This window comes from Xyrauchen texanus, chromosome 35, assembly GCF_025860055.1.
Source record: "Xyrauchen texanus isolate HMW12.3.18 chromosome 35, RBS_HiC_50CHRs, whole genome shotgun sequence".
Classification (NCBI taxonomy): domain Eukaryota; kingdom Metazoa; phylum Chordata; class Actinopteri; order Cypriniformes; family Catostomidae; genus Xyrauchen; species Xyrauchen texanus.
Window position 1 is genome coordinate 13,041,535 of NC_068310.1, and position 18,404 is coordinate 13,059,938.

The window sequence follows — 18,404 nt, forward strand, 5'->3', positions numbered from 1 at the left end:
GTTTCTGAGTGCATATATCATTTATTTTTTATTCAGGGGTAAAAAAAAAAAAAAAACAGTGCTTAGATATCTGTTTTGAAAACCCCTGGTGCTAAGTCTACATAGTTTAGCAGTCATGGTGCCATGAGTGTTTTTTTATAATCCCATGAATACCAAAATACCACTTGACAATAACAGCCTGTTTGCTTCAGTTTGTTACATTCAGAAAAATGTGGCTTTAATTTGTTTTGGTATCATGTTATGGTACCATGGTCCAATGATATACCATGGTATCAAAGTATCAAGTCAATGGTAAAGCCCCTATGCAACAAACGAAAGGTTTGTAGTCAGTAAAATGCATTTCTGAAGCCTTAAACTTTGTTGTCATTTGTGTTTGGTGCACAAAGCCATATTAGACGTGCTGTGTTGTAAGTGAAGAAGACAAACGCTCTTTCTCCTCCCTGGGTCTCTAGCGTCTCTGTGGTGCCAGCATAACTTTGTTAATGAAGTTGACAATGGCAGTCGCAGGCTGTTCCGGATCCAGCTCTGCGAAAAGGTGGCACACGTTCTCCGCCGCGCTCCCAGGCTTTTTGGCAACAAAACCAAATACTCTGAGAAAATAGAGATAAGCAAGTGAGTGTGGATAGAAAGATCTGTCGGACATACAATCCACATAATGAGTGATATCAGGTAGTGTTTGGTCTGATGGGACACGTGAGAATACATCTTCCTAAAAGGTTAAAAACACATAGCCCAAGTATGAGCAGTAGTTATAGTGATGCTTGCCTTATTAAACACCACTGAATGTAATAATATCACCTGCTTACGGGTTTAACTAAAAATGAGAGTATAACAATATGTGAGTTGACAGACAAGTTGATCATTATAAGAATTATTACAGCAATCTAAGACTAAATGAGCATGCACATAAGCACATAATCTGCTTACTATCAGTCACTCAGCAGCAACACAAGAAAAGACACATGCTCTTGTAACAGTCTAGAGGAGACACACATTTCAACATATGGACTTACTTAGAGGTCGTGCTGACTGAGTTAGTCCACCTATGGCAGCAAGAGGGAGACAAAGACAACACTGAGGAACAGACTGGCATACTCGCACAAAGGACAGCTGCAGCCACACACGAACATGCTCTCATTTCAAAGCCAGAAACATACTCAGCACAAGTATACAAACATAGATGGTCCCGGTGTACATACATAACGTGTTCTTGCATTACTGTGGTGAGAAAATAAAAAACCCGCAGTCCTCAATTGGGCGATTGAGTTGCCTTTAAATATCTGTGCCTTTAAACCACCAGATATGTTATTATTAATCAGGTAGTTTGATATATAAACTTCAACAGCACAGTAAGAAATTAACGTTTTTATTTTTTTATAACTGTTTCTCTTTTTTTTCTAGATGGGTTAGGCATAGGAGAGAATATTATGAAATATCAAATGCTAGATAATAGATAAAACATTTATTTCAAGGGAATTCTTAGCCCCATATTTGAAAGGAATGTTTTGCTTTGTTATAAAAGATGAATTTTTATTATTATTATTTTGTGTTAACAGAATTATTATAATTTTTTTTTAGCACATTAGTCACATAGCCGGCTAATAATGAACATTATGCCACACATTCTGTCGATTACGCTTTAAATATCAGCCCTTTCAATATCTGGGGCATTTTTGTCACTTTCTTGCATTGCTAGACGAATACTTCTGTAAAGTATGTTTCGGACCAACCACACACAGATGTTGCTTTGGAGCTGCATTTTAAAACTCAACATATAATCTATAGCAGTGTTGTGTAGTGCCCACCCAGCCCAAACAGTAAGCACTCACACCCAAGTTTTTTGGAGGCCCATCTAAAAGGCATATCCTGCTTACGCCCCTGGTGCCGAGGCTGACAGGTGGAACACACTGATTTTAGAAGCTCTGACCTGTAACGTCTGGTTTCAGATTATTGCCTCAAACTGATAACTGGTCTGAGGTGAACAAATTCTTTGTGAAATAAAAATCACAGACACCAAACTGTTTACAAGGCGCAGAGTAATCACTGAAAAAAAACATGTCTGTTTTGTCTGCACAGGGCAGGACATTTTTTAATCATGAGTCCTAAAGCTAAGGTTTTACATACAACTGAAAATTCACATTTATGGATCAACAAAAAAACATTTATGCACATATACACAGACAGACAGAGCAGCCGGCACAGACTCATGCAACACCTGATTATTTTTTGTGTTAAAGCTGATAAGATTGAATTTTAATGAAGTTCTACGCAGTGGCGCAGCCCAGAATATTAGAGATTATTCTTTGACTTCAAATATCTATTTAAATCATTGTTTTAAAAATTCATAAATTCTGATTTCAAGAAGTCTGAAAGAACTGTTTGAATGCACCGGTTTTAGGCCCACCCAAAAGAAATTTCCTGGCTACGCCATTGTTTCTACAACTAGCTCTAGTCAAGAAACATACATGTACAAATAAAATAAGGCTACATTGAATTAATTTTCTAAAAGAAAGTACATAACCACAGATGATATATAGACTGGACATATAAACCAAAAAAAAAAATCCTAAATTTCACTTTGTAGACAGTCAACGCATTTCCCTCACCTTCTGTCCTGTGGGTCCACACTGCTGAAAGTCACACTGTTGATGGGGTAATGTCTCCTGAAGAACACCCTGCAAAACCCAAACCTCTCACTTTTCATATATAACTGGAAAATGATGGGGTTGTCTTTTCAAAAGCAAAGAGTGGAACATTCTGAAAGTGTGTTTTCCCTACCATTACTTTCATTGTGAAAACATAGTTAAGTGGCCATACCTGCGTTGGCTGTCCGTCAGTGTAATGCCCTGGGCCGACACCTTAAAGTGGACCACTGTGGCAGAGGGCTGAGGGTTGCGTGACATTGTGGCCCCTGTGGCCTTAGCGATAGCCTGGGGCCCCGTCAGCGACTCAGTCTCTTCTGAGTTCAGGTATAGCACATTGCAGGCTGAGGAGAAAGAGGCATATATTAATAAAGAGAGATGGCAACTTATAAAAAGGGAGAGATGGATTAAAGATGGAATAACATAAGGACACACTCACCTGCTCCCTGTTTGAGAAGGTCTGCAGCTGTACTCATATTACTGACTGGCTGAACCTCCAGGACTTCTCCTATTGGGTCTGAGGAAGTGACAAAACAATTACAGGCTAGTGTCTGAGGTTTTAGCGCTGCAAAGCATTTAAAGACAACATCACAAATGAGATCAAAAGCATACGTTCAGTGATTTCCAATTTAACCCGTAGTAAAATTGCTTATGATTATATATGGGGATTACTTCAACTTTGGGAACTTCCCTGCCCCAGGGGTTGATTTTTATTAAATCACAATGATTTCTACATTTTTCTTTTTGTTGTATAAAGGTCTCATTAAAACTACATTGGAAACTTTTTGGCAGACCTTCATCTTTTACTTTTGGTACTTTTCTAATGTCTTTTATGTACGAATTTTACTGCTTTAGCCTTGTCCCAAACCAAGACTTTCAATAAACGATGGAAATTAATTGTAAAAATATGAATTATTACATGTGCTAATATATATAACTATATACTTATTACACAGTATAACTGTGCTAATCATGATGCTCTTAACGAAGAGTGAAATAAACCATTTCAATATTTATAGTGTGAATATGATTTCTGTAATTGCTTTTCAAAAATGACGACATCCCACAATTGTGACGTCATTGCCCCCACAACAAACAGTTTTGCATCTAATAAAGTTTTCTCAAAAGTTAGTTTACTTATTAACCAAGTGGATAAAAGTGTCAGTGAAGAGCATGCACGAGATGAGGCAAGTGATTTTTGAAGAAAACAGACAATTCTAGTAAATATCGCTTGTGAGCAAAATATTTGTATTAGGTGTTATTTCAAATCAAGCTGTAATTTTGCCTAATTATGCAAAAAGTGTGATGTTTTTTAACAATGTGCATTTAGGATACTGTATATTTGTTATGAATACCCTGTCTTGTTTCACTGTTGCCCTTTTGTTTACCATTGTTGTCACTTTTGCACTTCTTAGTTTTCACTTTAGTCCCTCATGTAATTCCATAGTCCTTGTTAGCGTTCGTGTTCATTGTTTACACCTGCCCTTGTTAATTTGCCTTTGGTTTCTGTTAATCACCTTGTTATCTTGTTTGAGTTCTGTTCTTTCATTGGCCACCTATCCCATGTTTGTGTATTTATACCCCGTGTCTTTGTTCAGTCTTTGTCGATCGTTGTTTGATGTTAGCCTGATGTGTGCTTCTCTCCCTTGTTCCCTGTTTGTCTCTACCGTGGTTACCTTAACTAGTTTATGTTTCTTTTCCCCATCGTGGGTTGTTCTTTTGTTCATTTGGTGTTTTCTGCTAAAATAAACTCAAACTGCGTTTGGATCCGCATCTCCTCGTCAGCCTCGTTATTCAAACGTTACAATATTAAATGTCAGCTATGAAATTAGCATTAGCAAGTAAAACAAACACAGAATTTGAGATGTGCTTGAAATGACACATGGGAATTTGGTGGGAATGGTGGGAATTTTCAAGTTTAAAAAAAATAAATAAAATAATAAAAACTAGAGAGAGTGAAAATGGTTTAATGAGACTTTACTTTTCTGTGCATTTTTGTTTTAAATGAATGAGTTGGAACAGATTGTGAAGGAAATGCAGCCAACAGCTGCAAAATATAAAACAAATATATATATATAAATACAATTGTAAAAAGCATCTCAGGCTTCGCCACATGAAGTTGGAGAATAGAACAGCCAGAGAGTGCAGAGCTGAAATCTAGTGTGGCTACTTTTTAAAAGCTAAAACTGATTCTCTTAATTTTTTTTTTCTTTTTTTTTTCACTACATAATTTTTATACTTCCATTTGTGTCATTTCATAGTTTTGATGAGTACTATTATGCTTAATAGTAAACACTAGTAACAATTAAGAATGAGTATATGTGTCCAAACTTTTGACTGCTAGTACAATCTTTGCACAATGTCACTGTTGCTGTAGTTTTCAGAAAATACTTATTCCGAATTTTCAGAAGTTTTGAAAGCTTAAACCAACCATTCATTTTAAGCCTTAAAATTCCCCCCAAAAAAGCCTCTTTTTCATAATCATGAAACAAACCTTAACCTCATACTTTTGTCTAAGTTGTGATAGTGCTTTCATCATACGGTGGGTGATATGTCAGAATGATGTGTTGAGCTGTTCTGTTTACCTTTCTCTGGGATGCGGAGGGCACAGGGCAGAGAGATCGGTGTAATGGAATGCTGATACACAAGTGCTGAAAGACTCCCTACAAACGATAGAGAGAGAGAGTGAGAGAGAGAGGAGCTCAGCATTTCTTTTTCATACCGATTCAACATTATTTACCTTAAAAATAACCACAAAAAGATCAAACTGAAGCCAGATGGTAACTAATCACAGTCACGCAGACATAAAGAATTAATAATAAAACAAGCCAGAGCTCTCTGGTGCTCCAATACCAAAAAAACTGTATCTTAACTCCTAAAACTCATGACTGCACTCTCTATGAGGCAAAGTTCAGAGCTATGTGGCATTTTGTGTGTTCTGCTAGAGCACATGACAGAGATATAACAGATATTGGACTGTACTGCTGTCTGAATAACTTGCATGCAAACTGATCCCCCACGCAGATATCTCAGAAAAGTGTGAACTAATTTTCACCCAAACCTGAGCTCAACTTTCGTTATACAACCTGGCAGTTCCATACACTACACATTTTTTACTCAGATAATGGTCTTCCAAATGCAGATCAAGTCCAGTCTAAAAACACAAGAGATTTTCATTCGAGAACCACAACTTCGAGGAATGTTCCGGGTTCAAACCAAGTTAAGTTCTGTGGACAGCATCTGTGACATGTTATCCACTGCCAAAGACAATCATTTTGACTATGGGGCAAAGCATTCTAGAGAGATTGAGAAGAGGCACTACTGTTCTAGGTGGATAAACTTATGTTAATGCATTACCAACTAAATCCATGAGTGGAGTTTGCTCCATGTAGACAGTACTTTGCATGTCCCTTTCTGTTATCCTTGTGCATCTCATTTGAAAGTTACAGGGTTGAGCAGCTTTGCCTGACCATAATACAATTTTAAAATTTGGATACAACTTTGCACAAACAATGTTAGTAAGTGATTGTATCACACCTTTCTCACGTGAACACATATTGTTTGTCTTGTGGCTATATTTAGGAATTTTTTACTGTTATCCTGGTGCGATGGCTTGCCATTTTTGTTTGTTTTCTATAAACTGAGTTTGACACTTTTTATTCTTTTTGTATAAAAGTCAAAATAATTGTCTGTGGTTATCGACAGCATCATAGCATATCTTGCATTTAACCCAGATCATTCCTTTAAGCTTAAAGGATATTAAAGTTTCAATACAAGTTAAGCTCAATCGACAGCATTTGTGGCATAATGTTGATTACCACAAACATTTATTTTGAATCGTCTCTCCTTTTCTTTAAAGGGTAACTAAACACCTGCTCAGAGTCTGACTCCACCCACTAGAAATATTTGAAAATGCTGGAAAAGTGGGCAGACACCGGCGGGGATAGAGGGAATGAACCGAGTGCGGGGCTGAGCGGGGGGGTGGGGGGGTGGCACCTGAGACTCGTAGTGACGGATTAATTGACAGCTGCTGTCAGACTCTATGTTATTATTATTCCTCACACGTTCGCAAGACGACATGTACATGAATCTGGCGTGGTGAGCTGGAACCTGCTTACGTCAGCTGTCACTGCTTACGTCACGAAGTACCGCAACAGCCAATAGGAAAATTCAACTGCAGTAGCCACCGTTCAACCTGAAGAGGGCAGCACTCAGACGTTTTTACACCATATATTGTAGAATTAAAACACTTTATACACAAATGTCAAAAAAATTACTTGAATCAATGACCAGTACTAATAAAGCCCCATGCTTACAGATCATTAACTAAAAAAAGTTGGTTTAGGGTTTAGTTACCCTTTAAAAAAAAAGCAAAAATCTGAGTTCCAGTGAGGCACTTACTATAGAAGTGATTGGGGGCCAATTTTTGAATATTAAAATACTCAATCTTTTAAAAGTATAGTCAGAAGGCATGAATAATATGCACGTAAACAAGATTTTAGTGTGATAAAATCACTTACTAACATTTTCTGTGTAAATTTATAGCCAATTTTTCAACTTCATAGCCATGTAATGTGAACAAACCCTAACATGAGAGTAAAACTTATGATTTAAACAACTTTACAGCTCAAGTAATACATGAGTTTTAACAGAAGAATTAATGTAAGTGCTTTTATAAAATTATAAGCTTCAAATTTCTGCCTTTAAACCCTGCAAAAATTGTCCACATTCACTTCCATTGTAAGTGCCTCACTGTAACCTCGATTTGTGCTTTTTGTAAAGAAAAGAAGGGACGATTAGAAATTATTGTGGAGATCAACATTATGGCACAAATGCTGTAGATTGAGCTTAACTTGTATTGAACCCAGAAAATTCCTTTAAGCTTTAGTCTAGACCTAAGCATATTCTGTCCCATGGAAATTTAGTGAGAATTCCTGAACTGCACTGTGTTGCATACCAAAGTAGGGTTCATTGTGACAGCCCTTGATCTTCACTCCTCGGGGGCCCTTCTCAATGAGGAAGTGTCGAACCAGCTGTTCCAGTGGGTCTCCCCCTGCTCACAGACAGGAAACGATATGCACAGAGCAGACCAAAACATTAATGCACACTATGATGCTAACACTGAATGAATACAAATCATGATGTGTAATTGCTTAAAGCCACAACTAATACAAAACTTTCCAAAGCAGTTTTAAATGCCGTCTTAGTTGAAGAGTTCCAAAGTAAACAACAGTGCTCACGTTTTCACTTGGAATGGTATTAATTATGACAGTGAATAAAGCAATAGGCCACAAGAGGACACGTGTTACAGTGACTTTACTACAGGTAAGGGGTGTTCTTTGGCATGAAGTGAATCGGAGTGCTTAAAACCCCTTAACCAAGATGTGACAGGGATGGGGGCCGGGTCGTGATTCTACACACCCGGCCCCTTTTCAGGCTAACCAAGCCTCCGAGAGGGATAAAGGCCGACTGTGGACGGTGGTGTGAGAGAGACAGAGAGCGTTTACGGGCAGCTGTCTGTCATATGTGTGTGTTTGTGTCCTTTGGTTTAAGTTCTTAATTAAATATCATTTATATCATTAAGCCGGTTCTCGCCTCCTCCTTTCCATTAATCCCTTACACAAGGAAAAATCACTGTAACACATGGCCTCATGTGGCTTATTGCTTTTCTAAAATGGCAGCAACAGCAATAGCATGACACCAATGCTCTATTACCTACTAAGTATACTTATTTTCTAGTACAAATCTCTAGACATCCTTAAAACTTGAAGCATTGCTTGAAAGGCAACATGACAGTCAAGTCTTGCTTTCAGAGAACTCTGTAACTCTGAGAACAAAATGTAATGAGGTTTATGCATACAACAGCAAGACTAAGGAAACGTAAATATACAGGAAAAAAGTTTATTTTTCTTACTCCACTGGCAAATAGTTTTTCTTTTTTTAAACACAAACCTCACAAAGTTATTAGATTTCTATGCAATAAAGACTTTATATCATATGTCATTTTGCTTCATAAGTAAATGTATAGTTTGAAGGATATTTCAATATTGTTTATTGCAAATCAAGACTAATAAACTGAAAAGGATATTTTGAAGTGACTTCTTTCCATGTTTTAGCTCTGCTACAGTACTTCAAGTTCAGTCGAGCATTTCCCGTGCAGACAGACAGCTTTGGGAGCAATGTTGAAGCAAGACAAATGTTTGTGTGAGGAAATGCCTGCAGATGAGACATACCTTTGCTGCTGTGGTTACTGACGTTGGAAGGCGGGCTGGCCACTTTCAGGGCCAGCCCGTAGGCCCCTTGGAAGGAGTTACTGTCTCGGATGAGGAAGGCCCCTGGCTCTCTTTCCTTCAGTGCTCCTATAGCTGTTTGACAGGGAGACAGAACAGTTAAATGAGACATCACCATTTAAAAAAGAATCCAAAGCAGATGTTACAGCAATCTGTTGCAGCATGTGCAAAAGCACTACAGCACAACGCCAGTCATAAAAAGACATGTCTGTTTAATTAGCATTTGCACAGGTAAAGCTGTTTAAGCAAAGGTCGTCTGCATGGAATGAAACACAAGAACTGTCATATAATTAACTCAGTATAGTTTACCAATTTTTTAGGGGCGCATGATACAGTATGTTGGCAGTCGACATATTATTGTCCGATAACTGTGAAAATGAAAACTTTAATATTGCGCCGATTGTGGATTACCGCCAATATTTTCACTGATAATTTGTTAATGCTTTACAACAAGGTTCCACTTGTTGACATTCGTTAACTACATTAGTTAATATGGACTAACAATGAACAATAATTTTACAGTAATTATTCATCTTGGTTAATGTAAATTTCAACATATATACGAATACATATTTAGAATTAAAAGTTGTACTTTTTATCATTAGTTAATGCATTATGAACTAACATGAACTAACTATGAACAATTGTATTTTTATAAACTAGCATTAACCAAGATTATTACACGTCTCTCTGGAACACTCGATTCTGATTGGTCAATGGTGCCATCCGGCGGTCAGATATTGCTCTGTAACAACAGCACATCTGGGAATTTAGACGTATCAGATCAGTCATCCGTGTTCCGTCGAGCCATCTCTCCAGCTTCTCTGATCATTGTGTGATCTCTACAAGTAAGCTAAGAAAATTATTTAAACTCAAATCAATGTTTCAATTTAATTTATTTACTTATTTTACAAGTAGTCTTGTAATAAAATGCATGAGCAGTCAGATTCAGTCTTTAATTATAGAAAAAACATCAACAGAACTCCAATGCAAACCGATGGTGGATTACAGCTGTTCAGCTAATTATTTCTTCTCACATAATTACATAATTACATAATTTATGCACAAATCAGTGTTTTATGTCCATTTATTTGTTTATTTGGAAAGAAGTCATGTATTGAATATTGAGGAGTCAGATTGTAATTTTCACAAAATAAACACTAACTGAACTCCTATGCAAACCAAAGGTTGATTTCAGCTGTTTAGCGATTTATTTCTTCTCAAGTTACGTAACCGTGACGTTCCCTTTCGTAGGAATTCGAGCTGCATAATCAAATTGGGAAATATTCACGCAATGCGAACAGTAGCTGACAAATGCCTACGCCAGTGTGGCAAGCATGTAGCAGTGCACAAGCAAGCTAAACACTCTATATAAAACAAAGAAAATTATGTTTACCCCGTTCTAACAGAGAGAAACTGGGAAGCAGGAGTTAAACCCTCATCCAGATTATAAAATTAAACAAATTATGTGGAGAGGACCACCCTGCCGCCATACAAATGCCCTCCAAGGACACACCTCTAGCCAAAGCCCATGAGGATGCCATGCTCCTCGTTGAATGGGCTCGAATACCTGAAGGCGAAGGTAAACCGTGCTCTTCGTAAGCACTTGAAACTGCATCAGTAAGAGAAATGAGTCTTTGCTTGGACAATGAAAAACTGTTGTTGGGGCCACCAAAGCACACAAACAACTGCTCTGACTTACGCCGCTGACTAGTACAGTCAACATAACCTCACAGTGCCTAAACTGGAAAAAGCATATGCAATCTTTCATGCTCCTCCATCTCAAATGGGGAGGATAGAAAGCCTGAAATGTAATAGTCTGCGAGTGAAATGATGAAGAAACTGCCTTGGGAAAATAGACCTAACGAGGTCTTAACACCACTCTTAAACACCCTGTTGCAAAATCCATACATAAGGGAATGATGGAGAGAGCACGAAATCACCCACCCTTTTAAACGATGCCAATGCTACTAGCAGGGCCATTTTAAGAGTCAGAAACTTATCAGCGACTGTTGCCAAGGACTCAAACGGAGCACCCGAGATCACCTCTAAATCAACAGAAAAATCCCATAAGGGAATGTGGACGGGATGAAAAGGTCTAAGCCTGTGCACCCAGTGTATAAAACGAGAGACAAGAGAATGTCTGCTGACAAAGAGTCAAGTGCATGCTCATCTGCTATAGCGGCAACATAGATTTAAGTGTTGCCGGGGCAACCCCGGACACAAAACGCTCTTGCAAAAAAATCCTGCACTGTATCGACAGGGCAGTGAAATGGATTTTCACTTTGCGATGTACACCAAGAAGCAAAAATACACCACTTGAACATATATAGATTCCTAGTTGATGGAGCTCCAGCATTCACAATGGTATCAACCACAGTGGGGGATAACCCATCATTCAAAAGTGTGCCCCATTGAGGGGCCATATCCATAACTTCCACAAGTCTGGCAGGGGTGCCAAATGCTGCCCAGAGCCTGAAACGACATGTCTGTTCTCACTGAAATCTCCCAAGGCATTTCCTACAGGACTGAGACTAGAGTCGAAGACCATACTTGAGATAGACAAAACGGCGTCACTAACAGAAGACGAACCCGATTCTCCCAAACTCTCTGCAGAATTACATACAGCAGACTGAATGGTGGGAACACGTAAAGATAAATTGTCAGCCACTGATGCGCCAAAGCATCGATGTCCAGTGGTGCTGGGGGCGAGAGTGAAAACCAGAGGGGACAGTGTGACATCTTGCTTGAAGCAAACAGGTCCGCTGCCCTGAATCTCCTGGAGGAAAACTTTTAACGCCAGCAGCACTGTGAACATATACAGATAGTTTATGTGCCAATATTGCCGCTGGCCCATCCAAACCCTGTAGGCTGGATTACCCTCATATACAGCACCCCAACCCATGGAGGTTGTTGTTATAACTTTGCGGTGACACAAATGCCCCAACGGAACGCCCAACAGGAGAATCCATTTCCATGTTAACAGTATTCGGTAACACCCATGCGTAAATTTGAAGAGACAGAAAGCATGTGTCAGTGCTTGAAGTCCATTTATGGTGTTCATTCAGCACTCAAATGGTCTTGCATGCAACATTCCCAGGGGAATGACAGCAGAAGACATGATTATGAGCCCCAAAGCCTATGAAATGACCAACTCTGACTATCTCTAGACACTGGCGAAATGACAGAACGCGAACTGATAGATGCGCCTGCATCGCTCACAAATCCAGCTCCATTCCTGAGTCTGTTGCCCTGGCAACAGGACACTCTTGTCTAGGTTACACACAGCCCTAGATCAAATGGCTGAAAATGACATCTCGATGTGGGCAAACACCAACTAATCGTCAAGATAATTCAAAATGCAGATTTGATGCACTTTCCTTCGACAGCGAAGCACCTGTGCTTTGGCACAATCTGAATATGTCCTTCAAATCTAAATCTATTATAACACATATTTATTTTTGACAAGTAATCTTATTATGTCATCTTACCTGGGGCGGGTTCTTAAACATTTTGCAACAACATATCAAGGTGGATTAATGAATTGATGTAGTGATACATATTTTGCTTTTATCAACAACATAGCCGATTTGGCATTATGTGTGTTGTCATAGAAACAAATAGCTTCCGAGTTCCCAGGACATGAATGGCTCAGAGTAGAACCTCTGAGTTGCCACCTTGTAATGACAGTAATTCTGACACGACGTGAACACAGCATAAGCACACTGTTATGTGGTTGCTAGGTGATTGCTTGGGTTTTCTGTGTGGTTGCTACTGTAGGTGGTTGCTTATTGGTCCAAGTAAAAAAAGCCCCCCCTATGTCTATGATATTCTATTCTCTACATATGGAAAATGTCTCTCCTTCAATGTGTGGAAGTCTTAACCTGTAATCTTCTGTAGGTTAAACAAAAAGCATAGAAAAATTATTAAAAAAATCCCCTGACACATACAGTAAATTTTTTGTAGTGGGGCCTGTTAAAATGTTGGTAGGACAAATAAACATCTACTGGTTCAACAGGACAAGCAAAAACAAACAAAGAAACTGACAAAAATGATGTCATTACTTTAATGTAGTTAAATAAATCACAGTGATATGACTTGCAAAGCCATCAGGTTTCTTGTCTCACCTTGCTCTCTGGAGATGCCAGGTTTATACCAAAACCGAGAGCTGTCCTGCACAAATTTCACACTGACACGGCTGCCCATTTCAACCTCCACACCGACGTCTACCTGTCCAGCAGTCACACTCAGCTCTCCTACTGAAGAGGAGAATGTAACGTGGTGCTGTCCAGAGGGTGTGTGAACCATGGATGCCCTCAAGGTTCCAGACCTCCCATTGGGTGAGCCTGGCAGGCCAGATGGGCGGCGTTTTTCGGGAAGTGGAGGCTGTGGAACAGAGACGGCTGGACACCCTGAGAAGGAGCCCGGTGGAGGAGACGGGGTGCAGCAGGCTGAGCCGAGAGGGAAGGTAGGTGTGGAGTGTCCCATTGAGGAGTTTAGACTTCCATCCATGCTGGTGCACACTTGCATATGTCCAGCAGGAAGTGAGGTATCAGAATCCAGCATTAGCTTCCTGCCTAGTGTTGCGAATCCAGGCACTGGTGGTTCGGGTGAAGATGAGCTCTCATGGTCTCCAACGGGCGTTTGTGGGGACGCAGTGATGGAGGAAGCAGGTTTAGAGGCATCTGGCTCAGGAGATGGTGACCCTCCATTAGACTGAGGGTTAGGTGGGACGGACTCAGCAAGGAAAGGAGAGGAGGGCTGTGGAGGGCTAATGGAATATGGGGTTAATTGTTTAACAGTCTCAGGTTGGGCTGTCTGGGGCATAGGTACCTTTTCCCCTGTGGGCGGCGCTGTTGCAGCAGTAGACAAGCAGTAAGTCTGCGGTTGATTTGATTCTGATGGGGGTGTTAAAGGGGTGGAGTGTTCTGGTCTGGTGGGGATTTGTGGGGTTGGGGGTGTTGTAGGCGTGGAATATGTGGAGAGTTGTTGGATGGTGGTGGGCATGGCAGGAAAGGGTTGTATCTCAGTAATCTCTTCATTAGATGAAAGTACAGTTTGCCGAGGCACCTGATTGGTGCTGCTGGACTGCAGGGCAGGATGGTAAGGCCTGTTGTGGGAGTGGGCTGAACTGTTTTCACTGTTCATCTCTCTTATTTCATATTCACGGACACACAAACTGGGGCTGGAAAACCAGAGAATTTTTTTTATACAATGTTAAATGGTTAGTTCACCAAAACAATTAACAATTATTTAATCACTTACTCACATCACTTACAATCATGTTGTTCCAAACCTGTATGAATTTCTTTCTTCCGTAGAACACAAAAAGTCAAATTTTTTGCCTCAGTCACCATTCACGGTCATTGCGTGACTGAGGTTAGGACTGAAAGATTAATATAAATAAAATCGAAATTGCGATGAGGGCTGCGATTTAATTAAATAAATAAAAAGTCTGAATGCGCTGCCCTGTCTGTAGTGTGTAGAGTTTTCTTAAATACGTGTAAACTGGGTCAGTGTATTACATATGTTTTCAGTGGTTTCAGTATGGATCTGTGCTCAATACACACAAATTCTATCTATCTGGGGTTTAAGCCCAGAGCCTTAAACAGCTTGCTGTGGATCCTGGACTTTCTGTCAGGCAGACGTCAGGTGGTTAGAATGGGCAGAAACATCTCCTCATCACTGACCCTCAACACTGGAGCCCCGCAGGACTCTCAGCCCACTCCTGTATTCCCTATACACACATGACTGTGTGGCAACACATAGTTCCAATGCCATCATTAAGATTGCTGACGATATGACGATGGTAGATCTGATCACTGACAATGATGAAACAGCCTACAGAGAGGAGGTGCACACTCTGACACGCTGATGTCAGGAGCACAACCTCTCCCTCAACATCAGTAAGACCAAGGAGCTTGTGGTGGATTTCAGGAAGAAAGACAGAGAACACAGCCCCATCACCATCAATGGAGCACCGGTGGAGAGAGTCAGCAGTTTCAAGTTCCTCGGTGTCCACATCACTGAGGAACTCACATGGTCCGTCCACACTGAGGCCGTTGTGAAGAAGGCTCACCAGCGCCTCTTCTTCCTGAGATGGCAGAGGAAGTTTGGAATGAACCAGCACATCCTCACACTGTTCTACAGCAGCACTGTAGAGAGCATCCTGACTGGCTGCATCACTGCCTGGTATGGCAATAGCACCGCCCACAACCGCAAAGCCCGGCAAAGGGTGGCGCGAACTGCCAGACACATCATCGGAGGTAAGCTTCCCTCCCTTCAGGACATATATACCAGGCGGTGTGTGAAAAAAGCTTGGAGGATCATCAGAGACTCCAGCCACCCGAGCCATGTGCTGCTCTCTCTGCTACCATCAGGCAGGCGGTATCACAGCATCAGAACCCACACCAGCTGCACCAGCATGACAGATTCTTCCCCCAAGCAATCAGACTTTTGAACACTTGATCTCTCATGATCAATATGCACTAGCACTGCACTTTATTCATCTTATAATCTTATAATTTATGACGGTCACACTGGACCGTCATAAATTATATTCTCGTCACAATATAACTACTGTATATTTATATACTTTTTTTTTTTGTATGTGTATTCTATATTGTGTGTAGCCTATTGTTTACTGTACATTGTATATTATTATTATTATTATTATTGTGTAAGTATGTGTACATTTGATATGTAAATTGTGTTGTGTAAATATGTTGTTTATTGTAAATTAGTATATGTCTCATCACTGTCATGTCTGCTATATTGCTCGAAACTGCACACAAGACTTTCACCTACTGTTGCACTTGTGTATATGGTCGTGTGACAATAAAGAGATTTGATAAATTACGAATTAATAATAATAATAAAATGTCTTAACTTATAATTATTATTATTATGATATTACAATAAAATAATAATCATGATAACAGGGTTTCAAAAAAGTTACCTTGTTTAAAAGTAAGCACTTTTTTTTTCTTTGTTTATCATATCGCAGATCAAAAACTATTTTTCTAAATAATCGCGATTAGATTCCAAATGGTTCAGCCCTAACCAAGGCTGCAAGTCACTAAAAGTGTGCCTAACATCTCGTTTGAAAGAAAGTCATATGGGTTAGGAACTATATGAATGTGAGTAAATGAAGACGGAATTATAATTTTACGGTGAACTAACCCTTAAATTGAAATCAGCAGTTAAAGCATTTATCTACTTAGCAATAACCGCACAATGTGGAGCTTGTTACCTCTCCTGGGTTCGCAATGGGCTGCTAGTGTGGACTGGTGTTGGAGGTCCTGAAATATCAGAGGGTGTGGAACATGGAGCATGTTGATCTCGGTGTGTCTGTCGCAGGGAACCATGGTTGATGTGACTGCGCCAGCATATGGCATCTGCGCCAGGACAACCTGACAGAGCGAGAGGATGTAAAAACTGAAGACCATTACAGACTGATAAACAAATATGTTCAGATGAAATTAAACATCTCAAACTGAATGAAGATTAAGTTGCTTTACACGTTTTTTTAATCGCAGGATGATTCAAAACATGTTTACAAAAGCTTGAAATTTCAAACATCTAAATGCATTCAATTACAGTGATGGCCAAAAGTATATGCACCCTTGGTAAATATGAGCAAAGCAGGCTGTGAAAAATATGTCTTTATTTTTTATAAAATATTCACAAGTACATATAATCTAATGGATATCAAACAATTGCAAACACAACACAAGTTTTATCAAAAAACTAATATTTTTGTCAAATAGACATGTCACAATTAATGGCACCCCTAGAGATTCTTATGAGTAAAATATATCTGAAGTATATTTTACATTTATAGTACACCTGGGTGACAAGGAACATGAAATTGTTCAGCCATGACTTCCTGTTTCAGGAGTATAAATATGAAGTAACACACAAGCCAACTTCACTTAGTCATCCATCACAATGGGTAAGACCAAAGAATAAAGTTATGATGTGCAGCAAAAGGTTGTTGAGCTTTACAAAATGAAAAATGGTTATAAGAAAACTGATAAAACATTGAAAATACAATATACACCATCAGGGCAATAATTAAGAAGTTCCAATTAACTGGAGATGTTAAGAATCGACCTGGAAAAGGACACGTTTCTATTGTCTCCAAGCATGATGAGGAGGATGATTTCGAGTGGCCAAAAATTCTCCCAAGGATCACAGCTGGAGAATTGCAAAAATGTGTTGTGTCTTGGGGTCAGAAAGTCTCCAAAACTACAATCAGACGTCACCGACATCAAGTTGTTTGGGAGGGTTTCAAGAAAAAAAAAAAACTCTCTGCTCTCATCCAACAACAAATTCAAGCAACTTTAGTTTGCCAGACACTGGAATTTCAAATGGGACCGGTATAGCCTATGATCTTTTGCATCTGGTGCAACACCAGAGATGGGTTTGGCGCACACAGAGAGATAGCCATATGGAAAAGTATCCCATGGCTATGGTAAACTATGGACCACAAAATTGGTTCACTGACCACAAAATCAAGGTTCTGCCATGGCCCCCAGTCTCCTGACCTGACCCCATTGATAATCTGTGGGGTGAACTGAAGGGGGGTTGGGGGGAGTCCACCATGTGGATCTCGGAATTTTAAGGATCTGGAGAGATTCTGTATGGAGGAATGGTCTCGGATAGGGATGCACAATGAATCGAAATAAAATAGAAACCGCAATATGACCTGCGATTATTAAATTGCAAAGGGCTGCGATTTAATTAAATAAATCTAAATCTAATCTAAAATAGTGTGCTCCCTTCAAAGTGCTCCCTTCTGTGCTACACAACTCCCTCATGCTTTGAGTAACAGAAGTGCTCTTGAGTTCGGTTCCGTTTGCTTACGTGCTCTAAACGTTTTATTTACTCTAAACTGGCGCGTCCTGCCGTGAAGCGTTTTTTATTATTATCTACGGTAGCAGCATTTCAGTCTCCGCAAGGCACAGGTATCATAATAATAACGTGGAATACAAGATGGGGTATAATTCAAACATCTTTATTAAATGATTGCTGAGCAAACGGCATTAACAAAAACACCTGTACAGTCCAGAAACATCTTTTCATTCTCCCGTCATTTGTTTCCATCACGAGAGAGCATGTCGCCCTTATTACACTCCTCGCGGAAACAAGTGAAAGCGGAACTAATATTACCAACATCCAACAAAATGAAAAGGAAGGAACATACATATAATAAATCTATATCAAATATTTAGTTACTATAATATAATGCATTGCTAAATTAAATATAATAAAATAATGAATAAATATAATTAAATTAAATGGTGACAAACTAATAAAACATTTTTTTCACTTTAATTACACCAATGGGTTATCAGTTCAACTTCAGTTTAACATTAAACCTCATTCTTTAGGACTATCTTATATACAGTAAAGAATAGTTTATATAAGGCTACTAGTTTTTAAGGCCTAGAATAAAGAGTAAGATTTA

General features: G+C 39.4%; 1 protein-coding gene across 3 annotated transcripts in view; it reads right to left on the reverse strand.

Annotated features, from left to right (window-relative positions):
* Positions 1-40: 40 nt before the first annotated feature.
* LOC127628498 (tensin-2-like) overlaps positions 41-18,404 on the reverse strand; it is a 72,281-nt gene continuing 53,917 nt past the window's right edge. For 2 of the 3 annotated variants that reach the window (XM_052105278.1, XM_052105280.1), the window contains exons 19-28: positions 16,185-16,344; positions 13,060-14,117; positions 8,876-9,007; positions 7,600-7,695; positions 5,228-5,305; positions 3,082-3,159; positions 2,818-2,986; positions 2,607-2,675; positions 1,014-1,043; positions 41-590 (exon numbers count right to left, since the gene is read on the reverse strand). In XM_052105278.1, coding sequence (XP_051961238.1) covers positions 449-590; positions 1,014-1,043; positions 2,607-2,675; positions 2,818-2,986; positions 3,082-3,159; positions 5,228-5,305; positions 7,600-7,695; positions 8,876-9,007; positions 13,060-14,117; positions 16,185-16,344 — 2,012 coding nt within the window. In that variant the 3' untranslated portion in view covers positions 41-448. The remainder of the gene's footprint in view (positions 591-1,013; positions 1,044-2,606; positions 2,676-2,817; positions 2,987-3,081; positions 3,160-5,227; positions 5,306-7,599; positions 7,696-8,875; positions 9,008-13,059; positions 14,118-16,184; positions 16,345-18,404) is intronic. The other variant, XM_052105279.1, reaches the window with a different exon arrangement.